This window comes from Rhinoraja longicauda, chromosome 28 (assembly GCF_053455715.1).
Source record: "Rhinoraja longicauda isolate Sanriku21f chromosome 28, sRhiLon1.1, whole genome shotgun sequence".
Taxonomy (NCBI): domain Eukaryota; kingdom Metazoa; phylum Chordata; class Chondrichthyes; order Rajiformes; family Arhynchobatidae; genus Rhinoraja; species Rhinoraja longicauda.
Window position 1 is genome coordinate 10,810,018 of NC_135980.1, and position 17,907 is coordinate 10,827,924.

Consider the following 17,907-nt stretch of genomic DNA (forward strand, 5'->3'; position numbering starts at 1 on the left):
GTCGGAGAGCACAGAAGAGACCCCTCGCACACTCGAACAAAATACTTTAGCAAAATGAGAAAAATACACGGATGAGCAGGGAATGGATCATGTGGAGGCAGCGGAGATTAGTTTAACCTGATCTCATGTTTGGGACAGACATTGTGGGCTGAAGGGCCTGTCCCTGTGCTATACTGTTCTGTGTTGTAAAATCTGAATCTAAAGCACTGGAAGGGCTGTTTAGTTTAGTTTAGTTTAGAAATACAGAATGGAAACAGTGTTTGCCTGACAGATCAGTGAAGTAAAAGCCCGCGGGATGCTGGGAAAGTCACAGGCTGGATCCAAATCAGAGTCAGTAGGAATGGTTCTACTCCTGGAGTGGCCTAACAAGAGCTCTCTCTTTTAGAGTTTAAAATTTAGAGATACAGCGCGGAAACGGGCCCTTCGGCCCACCGAGACCGCACCGACCAGCGATCCCCGCAAACTAACACTATCCTACACACATTAGGGACAATTTACATTTACACCAAGCCAATTAGCCTACAAACCTGTACATCTTTGGAATGTGGGAGGAAACCAAAGACCTCGGAGAAAACCCACGCAGGTCACGGGGAGAACGTACAAACTCCGTACAGACAAGCACCCGTAGTCAGGATCGAACCTGGGCCTCGGGCGCTGTAAGACAGTAACTCTACCGCTATGCCACCGTGCCGCCCCGTGCTGCCCCGTGCCGCCCCGTGCTGCACTGTGCTGCCCCGTGCCGCCCCGTGCCGCCCCGTGCTGCCCCGTGCTGCCCCGTGCCGCCCCGTGCTGCACTGTGCCGCCCCGTGCTGCACTGTGCTGCACTGTGCCGCCCTGTGCTGCCCCGTGCTGCACTGTGCTGTGACTGTGCTGCCCCGTGCTGCACTGTGCTGTGACCGTGCCGCCCCGTGCCGCCCCGTGCTGCACTGTGCTGTGACTGTGCCGCCCCGTGCCGCCCCGTGCCGCCCCGTGCTGCACTGTGCTGTGACTGTTAACCTCGGCAGGATTTCAATCCAACTGATGGGATTTAGAATACTTTACTTTAGAGATGCAGCGTGGAAGCAGGCCCTTCGGCCCACCGAGTCCGCGCTGACCAGCAATCACCCTCCACACTAACACTATCCTATTAGATACATTATCCTACATCTGAGAGAAACACCAGCTTCTGCATCTGTGACTAAAGACTTTGACCAGAACACGAACCTCCTTGTTTCCCTTCTTTTCTCCTTGTCCTATTGATTTCAGAACAGTTTGGGTTAAATGGTAACTGTTGGCGAGTCAAGATGAGTTTGGACTCTTGGGGCTGGGTTGAAATGGCACAAATTCTGAAGCAGCTGAGAGGGGAGGCTGCAGCCACGAAGGTCATGACTAGGTTTGACTTGGACTATTCCATTGGCATTTGCCGGCCTTCTCATCGTAACCTTAGACGCCCTTAATAATCAAAAAGCTACATTTTGTCTGCTCCACTGCAAAATCTCCTCAAAGTGTGCCGACTTTGAAGAGGTTCTTGTCCTCTCTTCAACGGGAGTTCTGTGAGACCCTCTCTCCCTACTCCCCCACTGTATTTCCCACTGCTCTCCTGCGCTACGATCATAGACAATAGACAATAGGTGCAGGAGTAGGCCATTCGGCCCTTCAAGCCAGCACCGCCATTCAATGTGATCATGCCTGATCATCCGCCAATCAGTACCCCGTTCCTGCCCTCTCCCCATACCCCCTGACTCCGCTATCATTAAGAGCTCTATCTAACTCTCTCTTGAAAGCATCCAGAGAATTGGCCTCCACTGCCTTCTGAGGCAGAGAATTCCACAGATTTACAACTCTCTGACTGAAAAGCTTTTTCCTCATCTCCGTTCTAAATGGCCTACCCCTTATTCTTAAACTGTGGCCCCTTGTTCTGGACTCCCCCAACATTGGGAACATGTTTCCTGTCTCTCACGTGTCCAACCCCTTAATAATCTTATATGTTTCGATAAGATCCCCTCTCATCCTTCTAAATTCCAGTGTATACAAGCCTAGCCGCTCCAATCTTTCAACATAGGACAGTCCCACCATTCCGGGAATTAACCTAGTAAACCTACGCTGCACGCCCTCAATAGCAAGAATATCCTTCCTCAAATTTGGAGACCAAAACTGCACACAGTACTCCAGGTGCGGTCTCACTAGGGCCCTGTACAACTGCAGAAGGACCTCTTTGCTCCTATACTCAACTCCTCTTGTTATGAAGGCCAACATTCCATAGAAACATAGAAACATAGAAAATAGGTGCAGGAGTAGGCCATTCGGCCCTTCGAGCCTGCACCGCCATTCAATATGATCATGGCTGATCATCCAGCCTTCTCTCCATACCCCCTGATCCCTTTAGCAAAAAGGGCCACATCTAACTCCCTCTTAAATATAGCCAATGAACTGGCCTCAACTACCTTCCATTGGCTTTCTTCACTGCCTGCTGTACCTGCATGCTTCCTTTCAGTGACTGACGCACTAGGACACCCAGATGTCGTAGCACGTCCCTTTTTCCTAACTTGACACCATTCAGATAATAAACTGCCTTCCTGTTCTTACCACCAAAGTGGATAACCTCACACTTATCCACATTAAAGTGCATCTGCCATTCATTCAATAACCAGCTTCAGACTCCCCAGAATGTTGCCTGGGTGACCCAGCAGGGCAGCAGTTGAGGCTGCTCCCTCCCAGCTCCAGTGACCCCGGTTCGATCCTGCCCACCGGCACTGTTTGTGTCCAGGTGGGTTCCCCTCATGCACTCCAGTTCACTCCCACGTCCTAGAGGCGTCAATTAGTCACTGTAAACACTCGCATGTGTCCGCGCATGGTGAGGAATTCAAGGATGTTAATGGACATGAAAGAGAATCAGTTACGGGGGTGGGGACAGGGGGCTGAGGGTGAGGTGAGATTGATGGGATCATCAGATATTAACACTGATTCCAGCAGCCAAATGTCATTAGAAAATATTTGAATTAAGATTAGGAATATAAGTAGAGAATTCTTTACCTTTATCCTATTCCACTAAATTCCGATGAATTGGAGCAAATTACAACATTTCAAAGACTTTGAGACAGGTACATGTACAGGAAAGATTTAGAGGAATATATGGATCAAATGGGGGGCAAATGGGACTAGCTTAGATGGGTGCTTGGTTGACATGGTCGGACAGGCTGGAAATGGAGGAGGCCCAGGTCAGATAGGTCGGTATTGGAATGGGAAGTGGAGATAAAGCAGGGCTCAGTGCACCGAGCACAATTGTTCAGCGCAACATCTGTCATACAAGCTGTGACTGGTTTCATTAGACACATAGTGCTAGAGTAACTCAGTGAATCGGGCAGCATCTGATTCTGCCTGTCCCTCTGAGTACTCCAGCACTTTGTGTTTTTTTTAGTTAACCAGCATCTGCAGTGTCTTGTTTCTACTGATTGCATTAGAGTTTGTTTCTGAAGCCTCTCGATTTCACCACCCAGTGAGGATGTAAAGTTATGGGGTGAAGGCAGGTGAATGGGGTTGAGAGGGAAAGATAGATCAGCCATAATCGAATGGCAGAGTAGACTTGATGGGCCGAATGGGATAATTCTGCCACTATGTCTTATAGACTAGTTGGGATGAAGGGGCTGTTTCCGCACTGTATGACCCTATGATTTTAATTTACAGAGGGATGGGGCAAAGGCACGGGTAAGAGGCTGGCATGGTTGTGCCAATGGGATCTGGCACCAATTCAGTGGCCAAGTGGCCTCTTTCTGTGCCACAGACGGTTAGGGAATTGAAGCCAAGTTACCAGGGCTCAGACGGGAGCAGGACGCCCATCACAAAGAGTCCATTTCACGTCTGAATGAACACTGGCAGTTTTGTTTTCAACTTTAGGCCAGCAGACAGGGGCCATTCTCACAGCTCAAAGGAGGAGCTGCCTTGAATGTGCGATCAATTTGAGGTGCAAACATTGGCTTCAAATTGGAGGCACGAGAGATTGCTGGAATCTGGTGCAAGAAAAACAAACTGCTGAAAGGACTCGTCAGGTTGAGCAGCATCTGTGGGATGGGGAGGTGGGGGGTGGAAATTGTTGAGGCAGGGTTGCAGCTCTGCATCAGGACTCATGTAGTGTAGCTGGGACATGTTGGCCGGTGTGGGCACGTTGGGCCGAAGGGCCTGCTTCCACACTGTATCACTCTATGACTCGATGCAAGGTCTCGACCTGAAACGTTGACCATTCCTCCCCCCCCTTCCACAGATGCTGCACCGAGTTCCTTTGGTAGTTTTGTTTGTTGGCTTTAACTCAGGGGACAGACCACAGGATAAAGTAAAAACTGGATTCTGGAAATGCTGGAGCGTTAACACTGCTTCTCCCTCTCAGGATACTGCCCAACCTGCTGACGATTTCCAGCATTTTCAAGAGATGCAGGGGAACTGCAGATGCTGGTTTACAAAAAATGAAACAAAGTCCTGGAGTAACTCAGCGAGTTCCTTCAGCAGTTTTGTTTATTGGCTTTAACTCAGGGGACAGACCACAGGCAGCATCTCTGGAGAACATGGATGGGTGACATTTTGGATCTGAAGAAGGGTCCTGACCTGAAACGAAACCTTTCCATGTTCTCCAGAAGTGCTGCCTGTCCTGGAAGTGCTGCCTGGCCTGCTGAGTTACTCCAGCACTTTGTGTCCTCCTGTGGCTGAGATGATTGGTCTCTAATCGAGTCAGCATGGATTTACGAAGGGGAAATCATGCTTGACAAATCTACTGGAATTTTTTGAGGATGTAACTAGGAAAATTGACAAGGGAGAGTCAGTGGATGTGGTGTACCTCGACTTTCAGAAAGCCTTCGACAAGGTCCCACATAGGAGATTAGTGGGCAAAATTAGGGCACATGGTATTGGGGGTAGGGTACTGACATGGATAGAAAATTGGTTGACAGACAGAAAGCAAAGAGTGGGGATAAATGGGTCCCTTTCGGAATGGCAGGCAGTGACCAGTGGGGTACCGCAAGGTTCGGTGCTGGGACCCCAGCTATTTACAATATACATTAATGACTTAGACGAAGGGATTAAAAGTACCATTAGCAAATTTGCAGATGATACTAAGTTGGGGGGTAGTGTGAATTGTGAGGAAGATGCAATAAGGCTGCAGGGTGACTTGGACAGGTTGTGTGAGTGGGCGGATACATGGCAGATGCAGTTTAATGTAGGTAAGTGTGAGGTTATTCACTTTGGAAGTAAGAATAGAAAGGCAGATTATTATCTGAATGGTGTCAAGTTAGGAGGAGGGGGAGTTCAACGAGATCTGGGTGTCCTAGTGCATCAGTCAATGAAAGGAAGCATGCAGGTTCAGCAGGCAGTGAAGAAAGCCAATGGAATGTTGGCCTTCGTAACAAGAGGAGTTGAGTATAGGAGCAAAGAGGTCCTTCTACAGTTGTACCGGGCCCTGGTGAGACCGCACCTGGAGTACTGTGTGCAGTTTTGGTCTCCAAATTTGAGGAAGGATATTCTTGCTATGGAGGGCGTGCAGCGTAGGTTCACTAGGTTAATTCCCGGAATGGCGGGACTGTCGTATGTTGAAAGGCTGGAGCGATTGGGCTTGTATACACTGGAATTTAGAAGGATGAGGGGGGATCTTATTGAAACATATAAGATAATTAGGGGATTGGACACATTAGAGGCAGATAACATGTTCCCAATGTTGGGGGAGTCCAGAACAAGGGGCCACAGTTTGAGAATAAGGGGTAGGCCATTTAGAACGGAGATGAGGAAGAACTTTTTCAGTCAGAGGGTGGTGAAGGTGTGGAATTCTCTGCCTCCGAAGGCAGTGGAGGCCAGTTCGTTGGATGCTTTCAAGAGAGAGCTGGATAGAGCTCTTAAGGATAGCGGAGTGAGGGGGTATGGGGAGAAGGCAGGAACGGGGTACTGATTGAGAGTGATCAGCCATGATCGCATTGAATGGCGGTGCTGGCTCGAAGGGCTGAATGGCCTACTCCTGCACCTATTGTCTATTGTCTATTGTCTATAATCATTACATTTTTTTTTAATTGTTAAGTATAACTCCAGTCCAGTCAGTGTTTTCATTTAACTCTTGTAGACTTGAATCTCCTAGACTGAGATTATAATCTGCCTTGATGTAGAGGTATAGTATTGGTAGAGAATTTTGTTTCAGGTTTCCTGCAGCTGCAGTATTTTGTAAAAGCCGGGCTTCTTGTGGGCAAGTCCACCAGCCCAGTCTCCTGTTGATGAGGTGCACTGACCGGACGAGACGATTTCATGGAAATATTTGGTCCAGTATTTATTCCCCTGTTACAAGGGTTAGTTGAAGCTTGTTTCTGATTTGTTGTGGGTGCCGGTGGCGTGACACAGCGGTTCGTTGGCCACCACACCCAACCGTTCCGCGTACAGAGCTTGATAGGAGTAGAGTTAATTTCCTGACAGGCAGCCCTTCCCGGGAGAGTTTGATCACCATTTTCAATTGCATGACTGATGCTTTTTAGTTTAGTTTACTTTTGAGATACAGCGCAGAAACTGGCCCTTCGGCCCACCGAGTCCGCGCCGACCAGCGATCCCCGCATATTAACACCATCCTACACGCACTAGGGACAATTTACAATCATACCAAGCCAATTAGCCGACAAACCTGTACGCCTTTGGAGTGTGGGAGGAAACCGATGATCTCGGAGAAAACCACGCAGGTCACGGGGAGAACGTACAAACTCCGTACAGACGGCGCCCGTAGTCAGGATCGAACCTGAGTCTCCGGCGCTGCATTCGCTGTAAGGCAGCAACTCTACCGCTGCTCCACCGGTCCTCTGCCTGAGGCAAGCAGTTAAGTTCACCTTTTACTCAGCGGCATTTGAACTTCTGACCTCGGACATCTACAATCCACCTGTATTCTCCCCGCAGGCTGAGACGACAGGTGCTGAACAATGAAGATCCCCCTAACTACATTTCCCCTTTCAGTAGGTGCGGCAGCTGAGAATTCCCCCGGAGGTCACTTTGCGAATCCCATGTTAATAGCAGCCTAGTGCCCCTTCAGTCGTACCTTTCACTTTTGAAATCAAAGTGCCCGCGGCCGTCAGCGTCTCCACGGTGTTCAGCAGTGGATATTTGTTGATGACCTGCCGTAGTATCCTCAGCACCTCCCCGAGACACTCGTGGGCCACCGGTCGCCGCGTCTCCGTTTTCTCTGGAAGGGAAAGACAGCCCAACGTTAGCGACGAACAGCAAGAAAAATAGCTGCACAAGGAACTGCAGATGCTGGTTTACCACAAATAGACACAAAGTGCTGGAGTAACTCAGTGGGTCAGGCAGCATCTCTGGAGAACATGGATGGGAGACGTCTTAGGTCGGGACCCTCCTTGGCACATTTCACTTAGTTTAGGCCCTTCTGCCAAGCGAGTCCATACCAACCAATGATCGCGCATACAATAGTTCTATCCTACACACAAGGGACAATTTACAGAACCCAATTAGCCTACAAATCTGCACGTCTTTGCAATGTGAAAGGAAACCGCAGCACCCAGAAAAAGCCCGCGCGGTCATATGGAGAACATACAGACACACAGCACCCGTGGTCAGGATCAAACCTGGGTCTCTGGCGCTGTAAGACATCAACTCTACTGCTGCACCATTGTGGCAACCCGGTGGGAAATCTAAAATAATTATAAATGGAAAGTGCTAGAAATGCTCAGAAGGTCAATCAGCAACTGTGGAGACACAAGAGACTGCAAATGCTGGGGACTGGAGCAGTAAACTGAGCTGCTGGATGAACTCAGTGGTCAGGCAGCATCTGTGGAGGCGAAAGGAGTGTTGACATGTCAGGCTGAGTCTCTCAGGACTTCATCCGTGGAGATTGTAATGGAGTTGACATATCAGGTTAATGCTAATTCTTGAGATGGGCCAGCAGGCCAAATGATTAAATGTTTCTCTATCCACAAAATGCTGGAGTAACTCAGCAGGTCAGGCAGCATCTCGGGAGAGAAGGAATGGGCGACGTTTCGGGAAGAAGGGTCTCGACCCGAGAGGTCGCCCATTCCTTCTCTCCCGAGATGCTGCCTGACCTGCTGAGTTACTCCAGCATTTTGTGAATAAATACCTTCGATTTTTGTACCAGCATCTGCAGTTATTTTCTTATACTAAATGTTTCTCTATCAATCAACACTGCCAGACCTGCTGAATATTTCCAGCATTTTCTGTTTCCTTTTCTGTTCAAATGCACGTTATTGTAACTTCCAGCAGGTGCTGATAACCCTTTTAAATGCGGGGAAACATGCCAACTTTTTGTGTTTTCCAACAAATGATTCACACTTATTGCTTAAAAGGGGCGGCACAGTGGAGGTGGTAGTAGAGTTGCTCTCCAACAATCCCAACTTCTCCACTCTAACCTGACAGCTGAATTCCCTCATCCCTGGGTTTGTTCCAGTAAATCGCTTCTCCACCGTCTCCAGGACCTTTCCCTCCGCTCTCTCCGACGTTCTCCAATGTTGCAGTCCCTGTTCCACTAACTCTGGACAGTCCACGTTCATATTCCACCTGGGTCGGCTCTAGGCGTTGAACAGTCGAAGAAGAAAGACCTGCAGTGATGTGGCATGTTCACATCTTCCAGACTGCTCATGGCAATGTCTACTACAGTGCAGACCCTCTTAATTATCCCGACTGAAACTGGGCACCTCCCTGTCACTAACAATGCAGGTGAGAGTGGGCCTTCTCACAAAAACACCCTCCTGCAATAATTATACCTGTGTTGTTTCCAGAGACTGGTGCTTTCTTCCCTTGAGGTACTAATAAGAATTGCTTTGTATCCGTTAGTTAGTAAGCAGTCTGATCCTCAATACAGTTACATGGGATTAATTAATTCACAGGGCTTTGTTCTACCCCTCCTGTCTTCCAGCTCCTCCCCCCCCCCCCCACTCCCTTATAATCAATCTGAAGAAGAGCCCCGACATGAAACGTTACATATCCATGTTCCCCAGAGATGCTGCCTGTCCTGCTGAGTTACGCCAGCACATTATGTAGTGCTTTTGCAAACCAACATCTGCGGTTCCTTCTATCCATCTATTATTCATTCACAGTTGCTTCTCAGGGGGAGAAAAATCTTCTATTATTTTACTTGGAGTGGAAAATGCTGAGGAAGGAAACCGATTGAAGAATGCAAGATTATGAGAGGGGTATCTATAATCAGAGGGTATAGGGTTAAGATAAGGCAAAAAAATTCAGAGATGATGTGATCACTTTTTTCACAGAAAGACACAATGTGCTGGAGTAACTCAGCAGGACAGGCAGAATCTCTGGAGAACATAAATGAGGTTATCCTCCTCATAACCTACAAAGCCCTCCATAACCTGGCCCCATCCTACCTGACCGACCTCCTCCACAGGCACACTCCCACCTGCACCCTCCGCTCTGCTGCTGCCAATCTCCTATCCCCCCCCATCCGGACCAAACTCAGATCCTGGGGGGACAGGGCTTTCTCCATCGCTGCTCCCACCCTATGGAACTCACTACCCCAAACCGTTAGAGACTCCTCCACACTCACCACATTCAAAACATCGCTGAAGTCTCACCTGTTCAGTACTGCCTTCAACCACTGAAGGTCACCTCACCTTCTGTCTCCTTTCTCTGTTCGTTTACTTATTTACTTATTTATCTATTTATTCATTTCCCTATGTTCTCTAAATCTCTGTAAAGCGTCTTTGAGTATATGAAAAGCGCTATATAAATAAAATGCATTATTATTATTATTAATAAATAGGTGATGTTTCAGGTCAAAATCTGAAGAAGTGTCCCAACCAGCAAAGTCATCTATCCACGTTTTCCAATGATGCTGCCCGGTCCGCTGAGCTAAAGTGTTTGGCAACCGGGAGATCACGTGGGACCAAGGCGGACTGAGCAAAGGTGTTCAGCGAAACGATCGCCCAATCTACGCTTGGTCTCGCCGATATATAAGAGTCCACATCTGGAACAGCGGATACAGTAGATGAGGTTGGAGGAGATGTAAGTGAACCTCTGTCTAACCTGAAGGGGCTGTCGGGGTCCCTGGACAGAGTCGAGGGAGGACGTATAGGGTCAGGTGTTGCATCTCCTGTGGTTGCTGGGGAAGGGGCCTGGGGAGGGGGTGGTTTGGATGGGAAGGGATGAGTTAACCTCGAGTACCTCAACTTTCAGAAAGCCCCACATAGGAGATTAGTGGGCAAAATTAGAGCACATGGTATTTTGGGGTAGGGTACTGACATGGATAGAAAATTGGTTGACAGACAGAAAGCAAAGAGTGGGGATAAATGGGTCCCTTTCAGAATGGCAGGCAGTGACTAGTGGGGTACCGCAAGGATCGGTGCTGGGACCGCAGCTATTTACAATATACATTAATGACTTGGATGAAGGGATTAAAAGTACCATTAGCAAATTTGCAGATGATACAAAGCTGGGTGGTAGTGTGAGCTGTGAGGAAGATGCTATGAGGTTGCAGGGTGACTTGGACAGGTTGTGCGAGTGGGCGGATGCATGGCAGATGCAGTTTAATGTGGACACGTGTGAGGTTATCCACTTTGGTGGTAAGAATAGGAAGGCAGATTATTATCTGAATGGTGTCAAGTTAGGAAAAGGGGACATACAACAAGATCTGGGTGTCCTAGTGCATCAGTCACTGAAAGGAAGCATGCAGGTACAGTACAGCAGGCAGTGAAGAAAGCCAATGGAATGTTGGCCTTCATAACAAGAGGAGTTGAGTATAGGAGCAAAGAGGTCCTTCTGCAGTTGTATAGGGCCCTAGTGAGACCGCACCTGGAGTATTGTGTGCAGTTTTGGTCTCCAAATTTTAGGAAGGCTATTCTTGCTATTGAGGGCGTGCAGCGTAGGTTCACTAGGTTAATCCCCGGAATGGCGGGACTGTCATATGTTGAAAAACTGGAGCGACTAGGCTTGTATACACTGGAATTTAGAAGGATGAGAGGGGATCTTATCGAAACATATAAGATTATTAAGGGATTGGACACGTTAGAGGCAGGAAACATGTTCCCAATGAGTCCAGAACCAGGGGCCACAGTTTAAGAATAAGGGGTAAGCCATTTAGAACGGAGATGAGGAAAAACGTTTTCAGTCAGAGAGTTGTAAATCTGTGGAATTCACTGCCTCAGAAGGCAGTGGAGGCCAATTCTCTGAATGCATTAAAGAGAGAGCTAGATAGAGTTCTTAAGGATAGCGGAGTCAGGGGGTATGGGGAGAAGGCAGGAACGGGGTACTGATTGAGAATGATCAGCCATGATCACATTGAATGGTGGTGCTGGCTCGAAGGGCCAAATGGCCTACTCCTGCACCTATTGTCTATTGTCTATTAACCAAGGGAGTTGTGGAGGGAACTGTCTCTGTAGAAAACGGAAAGGGGTGGAGATGGGAAGATGTGACTTCTGGAAAATCTTTTCAACCAAATAATTAGTTTTATCAAAGCAGAAAATAACCCTTCGTCGGACCGTATTTCAGGCCAGCATGCACAGAGTGCATTGAAGGTGTCTATTTCTGTGCTGGATGGCTCTCTCAATTTGCAGAAAGAAGTCACACCTGTTGGTGGTAGACCGCTGGGTGCCAACATTTTGCAATTATCGGATATGTTCCCCATTCAGCTGCTAATAACATTGGACAGGAATTTGCCCTCCAGGCACAGCATCAAGCTGCCATCCAACTGTTGTTACATTGAACTGTTTTTGGTCAATTTAACATAATTATCTCACACTTACTCGAACGTGAAACAGTTCCGATCTGGCTACAACCCTGCCCTCATTAACATTTTTAATCCCGGGCCATGAGTGAAACGAGTGGGTGTGTGCTCAGCACAATCACCGTAATTCACATCGAGTTTGGAGTTTCACAAAAGGGGGAAAAAAAGGAACAAATGGGCAGTTCTTGAGTTTGTAGGAAGGAACAGCAGATGCTGGTTTAAACCGGAGATAGACACAAAATGCTGGAGTAACTCAGCGGGACAGGCAACATCTCGACCTGAAACGTCACCCATTCCCTCTCTCCAGAGATGCGGCCTTGCCCCACTGAGTCACTCAAGCAGTTTATGTCCATTATCGTCAGTTCTTAGTTTGAGAGTGTTAGTTTAAATAATTATGTTCAACGTTGACTGGGCAGTCCCAAATGTTTAGTAGTTGCAGGTGCTACGCTGGTGGGTCATGGAGGTGAAGTCTTTGAGGCAGCATTTGCAGAACTGAGTTTAGTTTATTGTCACGTGTACCGAGGTACAGTGAAAAGTTTTTGTTGCGTGCTAACCACAGCGAAAAGACTATACATGATTACAATCGAGCCGTCCATAGTGTACAGATACATGATGGAAGGAATAACGTGAATAATGTTTGGTACATGATAAAGCCAGTAAAGTCCGATCCAAGATAGTTTGAGGGTCTCCAATTATTTAGATTTAGAGATACAGCGCGGAAACAGGCCCTTCGGCCCACCGGGTCCGCGCCGCCCAGCGATCCCCGCACATTAACACTATCCTACACACACACACACTAGGGACAATTAAAAAAAATGTTTTTAACATTTTGCCCAGCCAATTAAATTAACCTACATACCTGTACGTCTTTGGAGGGTGGGAGGAAACCGAAGATCTCGGAGAAAACCCACACAGGTCACGGGGAGAACGTACAAACTCCTTACAGACAGCACCCGTAGTCAGGATCGAACCTGAGCCTCCGGCGCTGCATTCGCTGTAAGGCAGCAACTCTACCGCTGGGCCACCGTGATAGTAGTTCAGGACTGTTCTCTAGTTCAGGACTGTTCCCTAGTTGTTGGTAGGATGGTTTAGTTGTCTGATAACAGCTGGGCAGCAACTGTCCCTGAATCTGGAGGTGTGCGATTTCACACTTCTACACCTTGATGGGAGAGGGGAGAAGAGGGAGTGGCTAGGGTGCGACTCGTCCTTGATTATGCTACTGGCCTTGCCCAGACTGCGCGAGATGTAAATGGAGTCAATAGAAAGGAGGTTAGTTTGTGTGATGGTCTGGGCTGCGTCCACAATTCTCTGCAATTTCTTGCGGTCTTGGATGGAGCTGTTCCAGAACCAAGCTGTGTTGCATCTGAATAAAATACTTTCTACGGCACATGCCTGCGGAACTGCACAGTTCTCCCCTGTTTTTAACCAGTGAAGGTATTTTCCAGGTCTTTCTTTGTACTTGGGACAAAACTCGGGGCCTTGGTTCCAAAAGTATGACTGCTTAACCTTTGCCATGACTCGTGGTGGGAATCCTTCTTCTCAGCTTTCCCCGGTGAGAATCCCAGCAATGAAATGGAGTCAAGAGTGTTTTATTGTCATATGTCCCAAAACGGAACAATGACATTCTCACTTGCAACGTGACATACAAACCCCGTGCAGAACAGCACCCATAGTCAGGATTGAACCTGGGTCTCTGGTGCTGTAAGGCAGCAACTCTGCCACCATGCCACCATGCCACCCTAGTGCCCATTCTAATATTTCTCAGGGCAGCTTCGAAATCGAGCTGCGGATTGTTCTATGCAACTGAGCAATCGGGCTGTGGTTTGACATCTAATGGGTAATAAATAACAGAGTTTTGCTCCGGCATTGCACAGGGATGTCAGCCAACATCTTTGTTTATGGAGAGGGACTGGCCCCTAAGCCATTCCGACTCAGAAGGCTGGGACTGGGGCTGCGTAAAAGGAGCCTGGATCAGGACCATTACTGTTCATCTGCCCCACCTCCCCCTCCCCCTCCCCCCACCCTGCCCACATGCTTGGAAAATTGGCACATTTGCTGCTGCCCTCTCTTTGGAGAGTGCCCACCTCATTGAAATGAGTCTGGGCACTTTGACTTGTGATTCCCCTTCGCAGTGGTTTTATTTCCTCATTGTATTTCCTCACATGTGATGAGGTCATTGCAGCAACTTATGACTTTTGTGAATCCTGTAACTCTCCCATCAGGCAGGAGGTGCGGAAGTTTTCAAATGCATCCCTCCAGATTCAAGGACAGAGGCAGGAGGGAGGAGCAGGCCAAAGTCGATTGGAAAGTGACCCGAGCAGGAATGACGGTGGAACAGCAATGGCAGACATTTCTGGGAACAATTCGAAAGATGCAGGATGTTTTCATTCCAAAGAGGAAGAAAGATTCTAACGGGAGAATGAGGCGGCCGTGATTAACAAGGGAAGTCGAATACAGCACAAAAACTGAAAGAGAAGGCAGATAACATTGCAAAGTTTAGTGGGATGCTGGAGGATTGGGAAGCCTTTAAAAACCAACAGAAGGTAACTAAAAAGGCAATAAGGGGAGAAAAGATGAATCACAAAAGTAAGCTAGCCAATAATATAAAAGAGGATAACAAAAGTTTCTTAAGCCATATAAAGAGTAAGAAAGAGTCAAGAGTGGGCATGAACCACTGGAAAATGATGCTGGAGAAGTGATAATAAGGAATAAAGAAATAGCGGAGGATTTGAACCCATCTTCAACCCGCAAAAGGATCCTGTCCCAAAACATTGTCTGTCCATTTCCCTCCACAGATGCTGCCTGACCCGATGAGTTCCTCCAGCACTTTATTTTTTGCTCCAGATTCCAGCACCTGTGTCCCCAGATTTGGCTGTTAGTCGACACTAGGTTTCTGTTCACCTGTGAACACCTTCAGCGAGTGATCCCGTTGTCAAGTGCATTTCTCAACCCTCTCGCACAGCCATCTGCGCAACGTAGCAAAACCATTCCAAAGCATTTACAAAAACACACAAGAGCAGTACAATGTTTTACAAACTGCATTCAAACGATGCATTTCACAGATGCAGGAGGTCCCAAGGGAAAAGCTACTTTTGAAACTGCAGTAACTTCAGAAATGCACCAGCCAATTCCCATACATGAACATGAAATAAGTAGCCAGGTCATCTGTTTTAAGGTGGCTATTCAGTGGTATCTGTTGGACAGGGCATTGGGATGAATTCCCCCAATACTGTGTTGACTTGAATGCCTTTGGACAAATGATTGCTTGCACCAGGTAGGTATTTTGAATGAATTGTTAAACAGGGGCAATCACCTGCTTTCTCGAGTCATTGTGTAACAGATTCTCTTGGACAGTTTAGAAGAATAATGGAGGAGATTCTCTCTGGCGCACTCTGTCTATAATTTGTCTCTTAACCGAGGTAACTATAAAGAACCTGATTAATACACAAAAGGACGCAAAATGCTGGAGTAACTCACCAGGTCAGGCAGCGTCTCTGGAGAACGGGGCCAGCGGCCAGGTGAAGTTTCGGGAGTCTGAAGAAGGGCCCCAACCCGAAACGTCACCTATCCATGTTCTCCAGAGATGCTGCTTCACCCGCTGAATGACTCCAACAGTTTGTGCCCTTTTCATGTAACTGCAATCTGGCGGTGCACAACACAGCTGCTGACGTTGCCAGCCTTACAACTGTGACTACACTTCAAATACTTGGAGCTTTCATTGACATACCTGATGTGTTCCTGCAGCCCCTTTCAGAACAAGCCTCTCGATGTTTTCTCATTAACTACACTTCTGCACCAATATGTCCTCGAAAAATACAAAGTGATTCTCCAAAATTCAACCCCAACTTCAATCCTTTAGCTTCAGCCAACTGCACTAAAGCACTGAAGTAACCCAGACCATCACGCAAACCAACCTCCCCTCCCTTCCATTGACTCCATCTGCACTTAATGCTGCCTTAGCAAGGCCAGCAGCATAATCAAGGACAAGTCTCACCCTCAGGTACAGAAGTTTGAAAACGCACACCTCCAGATTCAGAGACAGTCTCTTCCCAGCTATTACCAGGCAACTGAACCATCCTATCACCAACTATAGAACAGTCCTGAGTTGCCTTCTACCTCATAGGACATCTTTGGACTACCTTTAATCAGGCCTTACTAACTTTATCTTGCACTAAAAGTTATTCCCTTTATCCTGTATCATCGATATGGAAGCGACATTCACAAATCTTGTTGTACTTGTACAACGACAATAAAGGATATTGTATTGTATCGTACACTGCGGACGGCTTGATTGTAATCATGCACTGTCTTTTCGATGACTGGATAGCAGAAAATAAAAAAGCTTTTCAATGTACCTTGGTACACGTGACAATAATAAACTAGACTACGCTAAACTGAAGAAGACAATAGACAATAGACAATAGGTGCAGGAGGAGGCCATTCGGCCCTTCGAGCCTGCACCGCCATTCAATGTGATCATGGCTGATCATCCTCAATCAGTACCCCGTTCCTGCCTTCTCCCCATACCCCCTGACTCCGCTATCCTCAAGAGCTCTATCTAGCTCTCTCATGAATGCATTCAGAGAATTGGCCTCCACTGCCCTGTGAGGCAGAGAATTCCACAGATTCACAACTCTCTGACTGAAAAAGTTTTTCCTCATCTCAGTTCTAAATGGCCTACCCCTTATTCTTAAACTGTGGCCCCTTGTTCTGGACTCCCCCAACATTGGGAACATGTTTGCTGCCTCTAACGTGTCCAACCCCTTAATAATCTTATACGTTAAGAGTCACGAGCAGGATTGTCACCTATCCATGTTCTCCAGAGATGCTGCCTGACCCACTGAGTTTCTCCTGTCCTGACTTTGTGTTCTTTTTTATAGACTAGCGTCTGGAGTTCCTTGTTCCTCCTTTAAAGCAAGTCCGCTAATTCAATAAGCAACAATTACACGCTTTGAAATATCTATAAAATAACAAAATCCATGACATCAAAAAAAGCACCGCCGTTTTTACTTTCCATGGGGACTGTCTTGTGAGTCCCCCACAGAATTTGAAACTTCATGCACACATCAGAGGCAGCAGCTCACCAGGAATGCATTCTGTCTTTCAGAGTTCTCTGCAAGGAAAGTGAGTGTGGATCTTACCCAATGCAGCATGGAGCCAAGAAGGTTGTTTCTCTTCTTCAGGGTCATTCAGTAATAAGTTAACCACATCGCACAGGCACATCTTCGCCAAAGCAAGCCGCTGCACGGCTGACAGTCCAATCCGGATCAATGCCACTAAGACTGAGGAGCAGAGACCGGGACTGTGAAGAGGTCTGGAGTCTCTGCTCTTTGTTCCAAGGCTCACAGAATCAGCCGAGGAGAGGTGAAGCTTGGCATGCTGGACTTGCCTGGAGCAACACACTCTGCAGGCTAATGTGCTGGGAATAACGAGGACAGGAAGGAGATAACTGGCTCCTGGCTTCTTAAAAAGGTTCACCTCATTAAAATGCAGGTGACAGGAAAGTCGTACGAGCTGCTGCAACTGAAGACAGACACAAAAGGCTGGTGTAACTCAGCGGGTCATGCAGCATCTTTGGAGAAAAGGAACAGGTGACGTTTTGGGTCGAGACCCTTCTTCAAACTGTAACTAATACATGGGTACTGCGGCTGATAAATCCAGAGGAATCTGTGCACATCCAAACAACTTAGAAAGCTGGTCATACTCTTTTAGTTCTTTGCTGACCAAACTTCTGTTTCAACACACTCTCCAAAAATACAAGTGAGCACAATAGGTTCTCCTAAATTCACCTCCAACCTCTCAACTTTAGCTCCAGCCATCAGCTTTACAGCAAGTTTGCTCATTTAAGAGTAAGCAACAATCGGAGTCACATTTGCTGCAGTTTCTATCCAGTGAGCTTCACCCACTTATCACTGTCTTCAAATTAAGCCTGCAAGGCTTGCAAACAACTGCAATGGTCTTCCGGTATTATCACAAAGATAGACACAAAGTGCTGGAGTAACTCAGCGGGTCAGGCAGCATCTCTGGAGAAAAAATGATGGGCAACGCTTCGGGTTGGGACCCTTCTACGGACTGACGTTTCGGGTCGGGACCCTTCTTCAGACCCTTCTTCCAGTTTATCACCGTGTTTTAAAGTTTGAGGAAGAGTGCCGACCCAAAGCAACGTTGCCTAACCATATCTTGCAGAGATGCTGCTTGACCTGCTGAATTACTCC

The 17,907-nt window shown here is 47.5% G+C and overlaps 1 protein-coding gene across 2 annotated transcripts in view; it reads right to left on the minus strand.

Annotated features, from left to right (window-relative positions):
* The window catches only part of LOC144607002 (rho GTPase-activating protein 45-like), a 137,994-nt gene that overhangs the window by 52,128 nt on the left and 67,959 nt on the right, over positions 1-17,907 (minus strand). For both annotated transcript variants that reach the window (XM_078423523.1, XM_078423522.1), the window contains exon 3: positions 7,025-7,168. In XM_078423523.1, the coding sequence (XP_078279649.1) occupies positions 7,025-7,168 (144 nt within the window). The remainder of the gene's footprint in view (positions 1-7,024; positions 7,169-17,907) is intronic.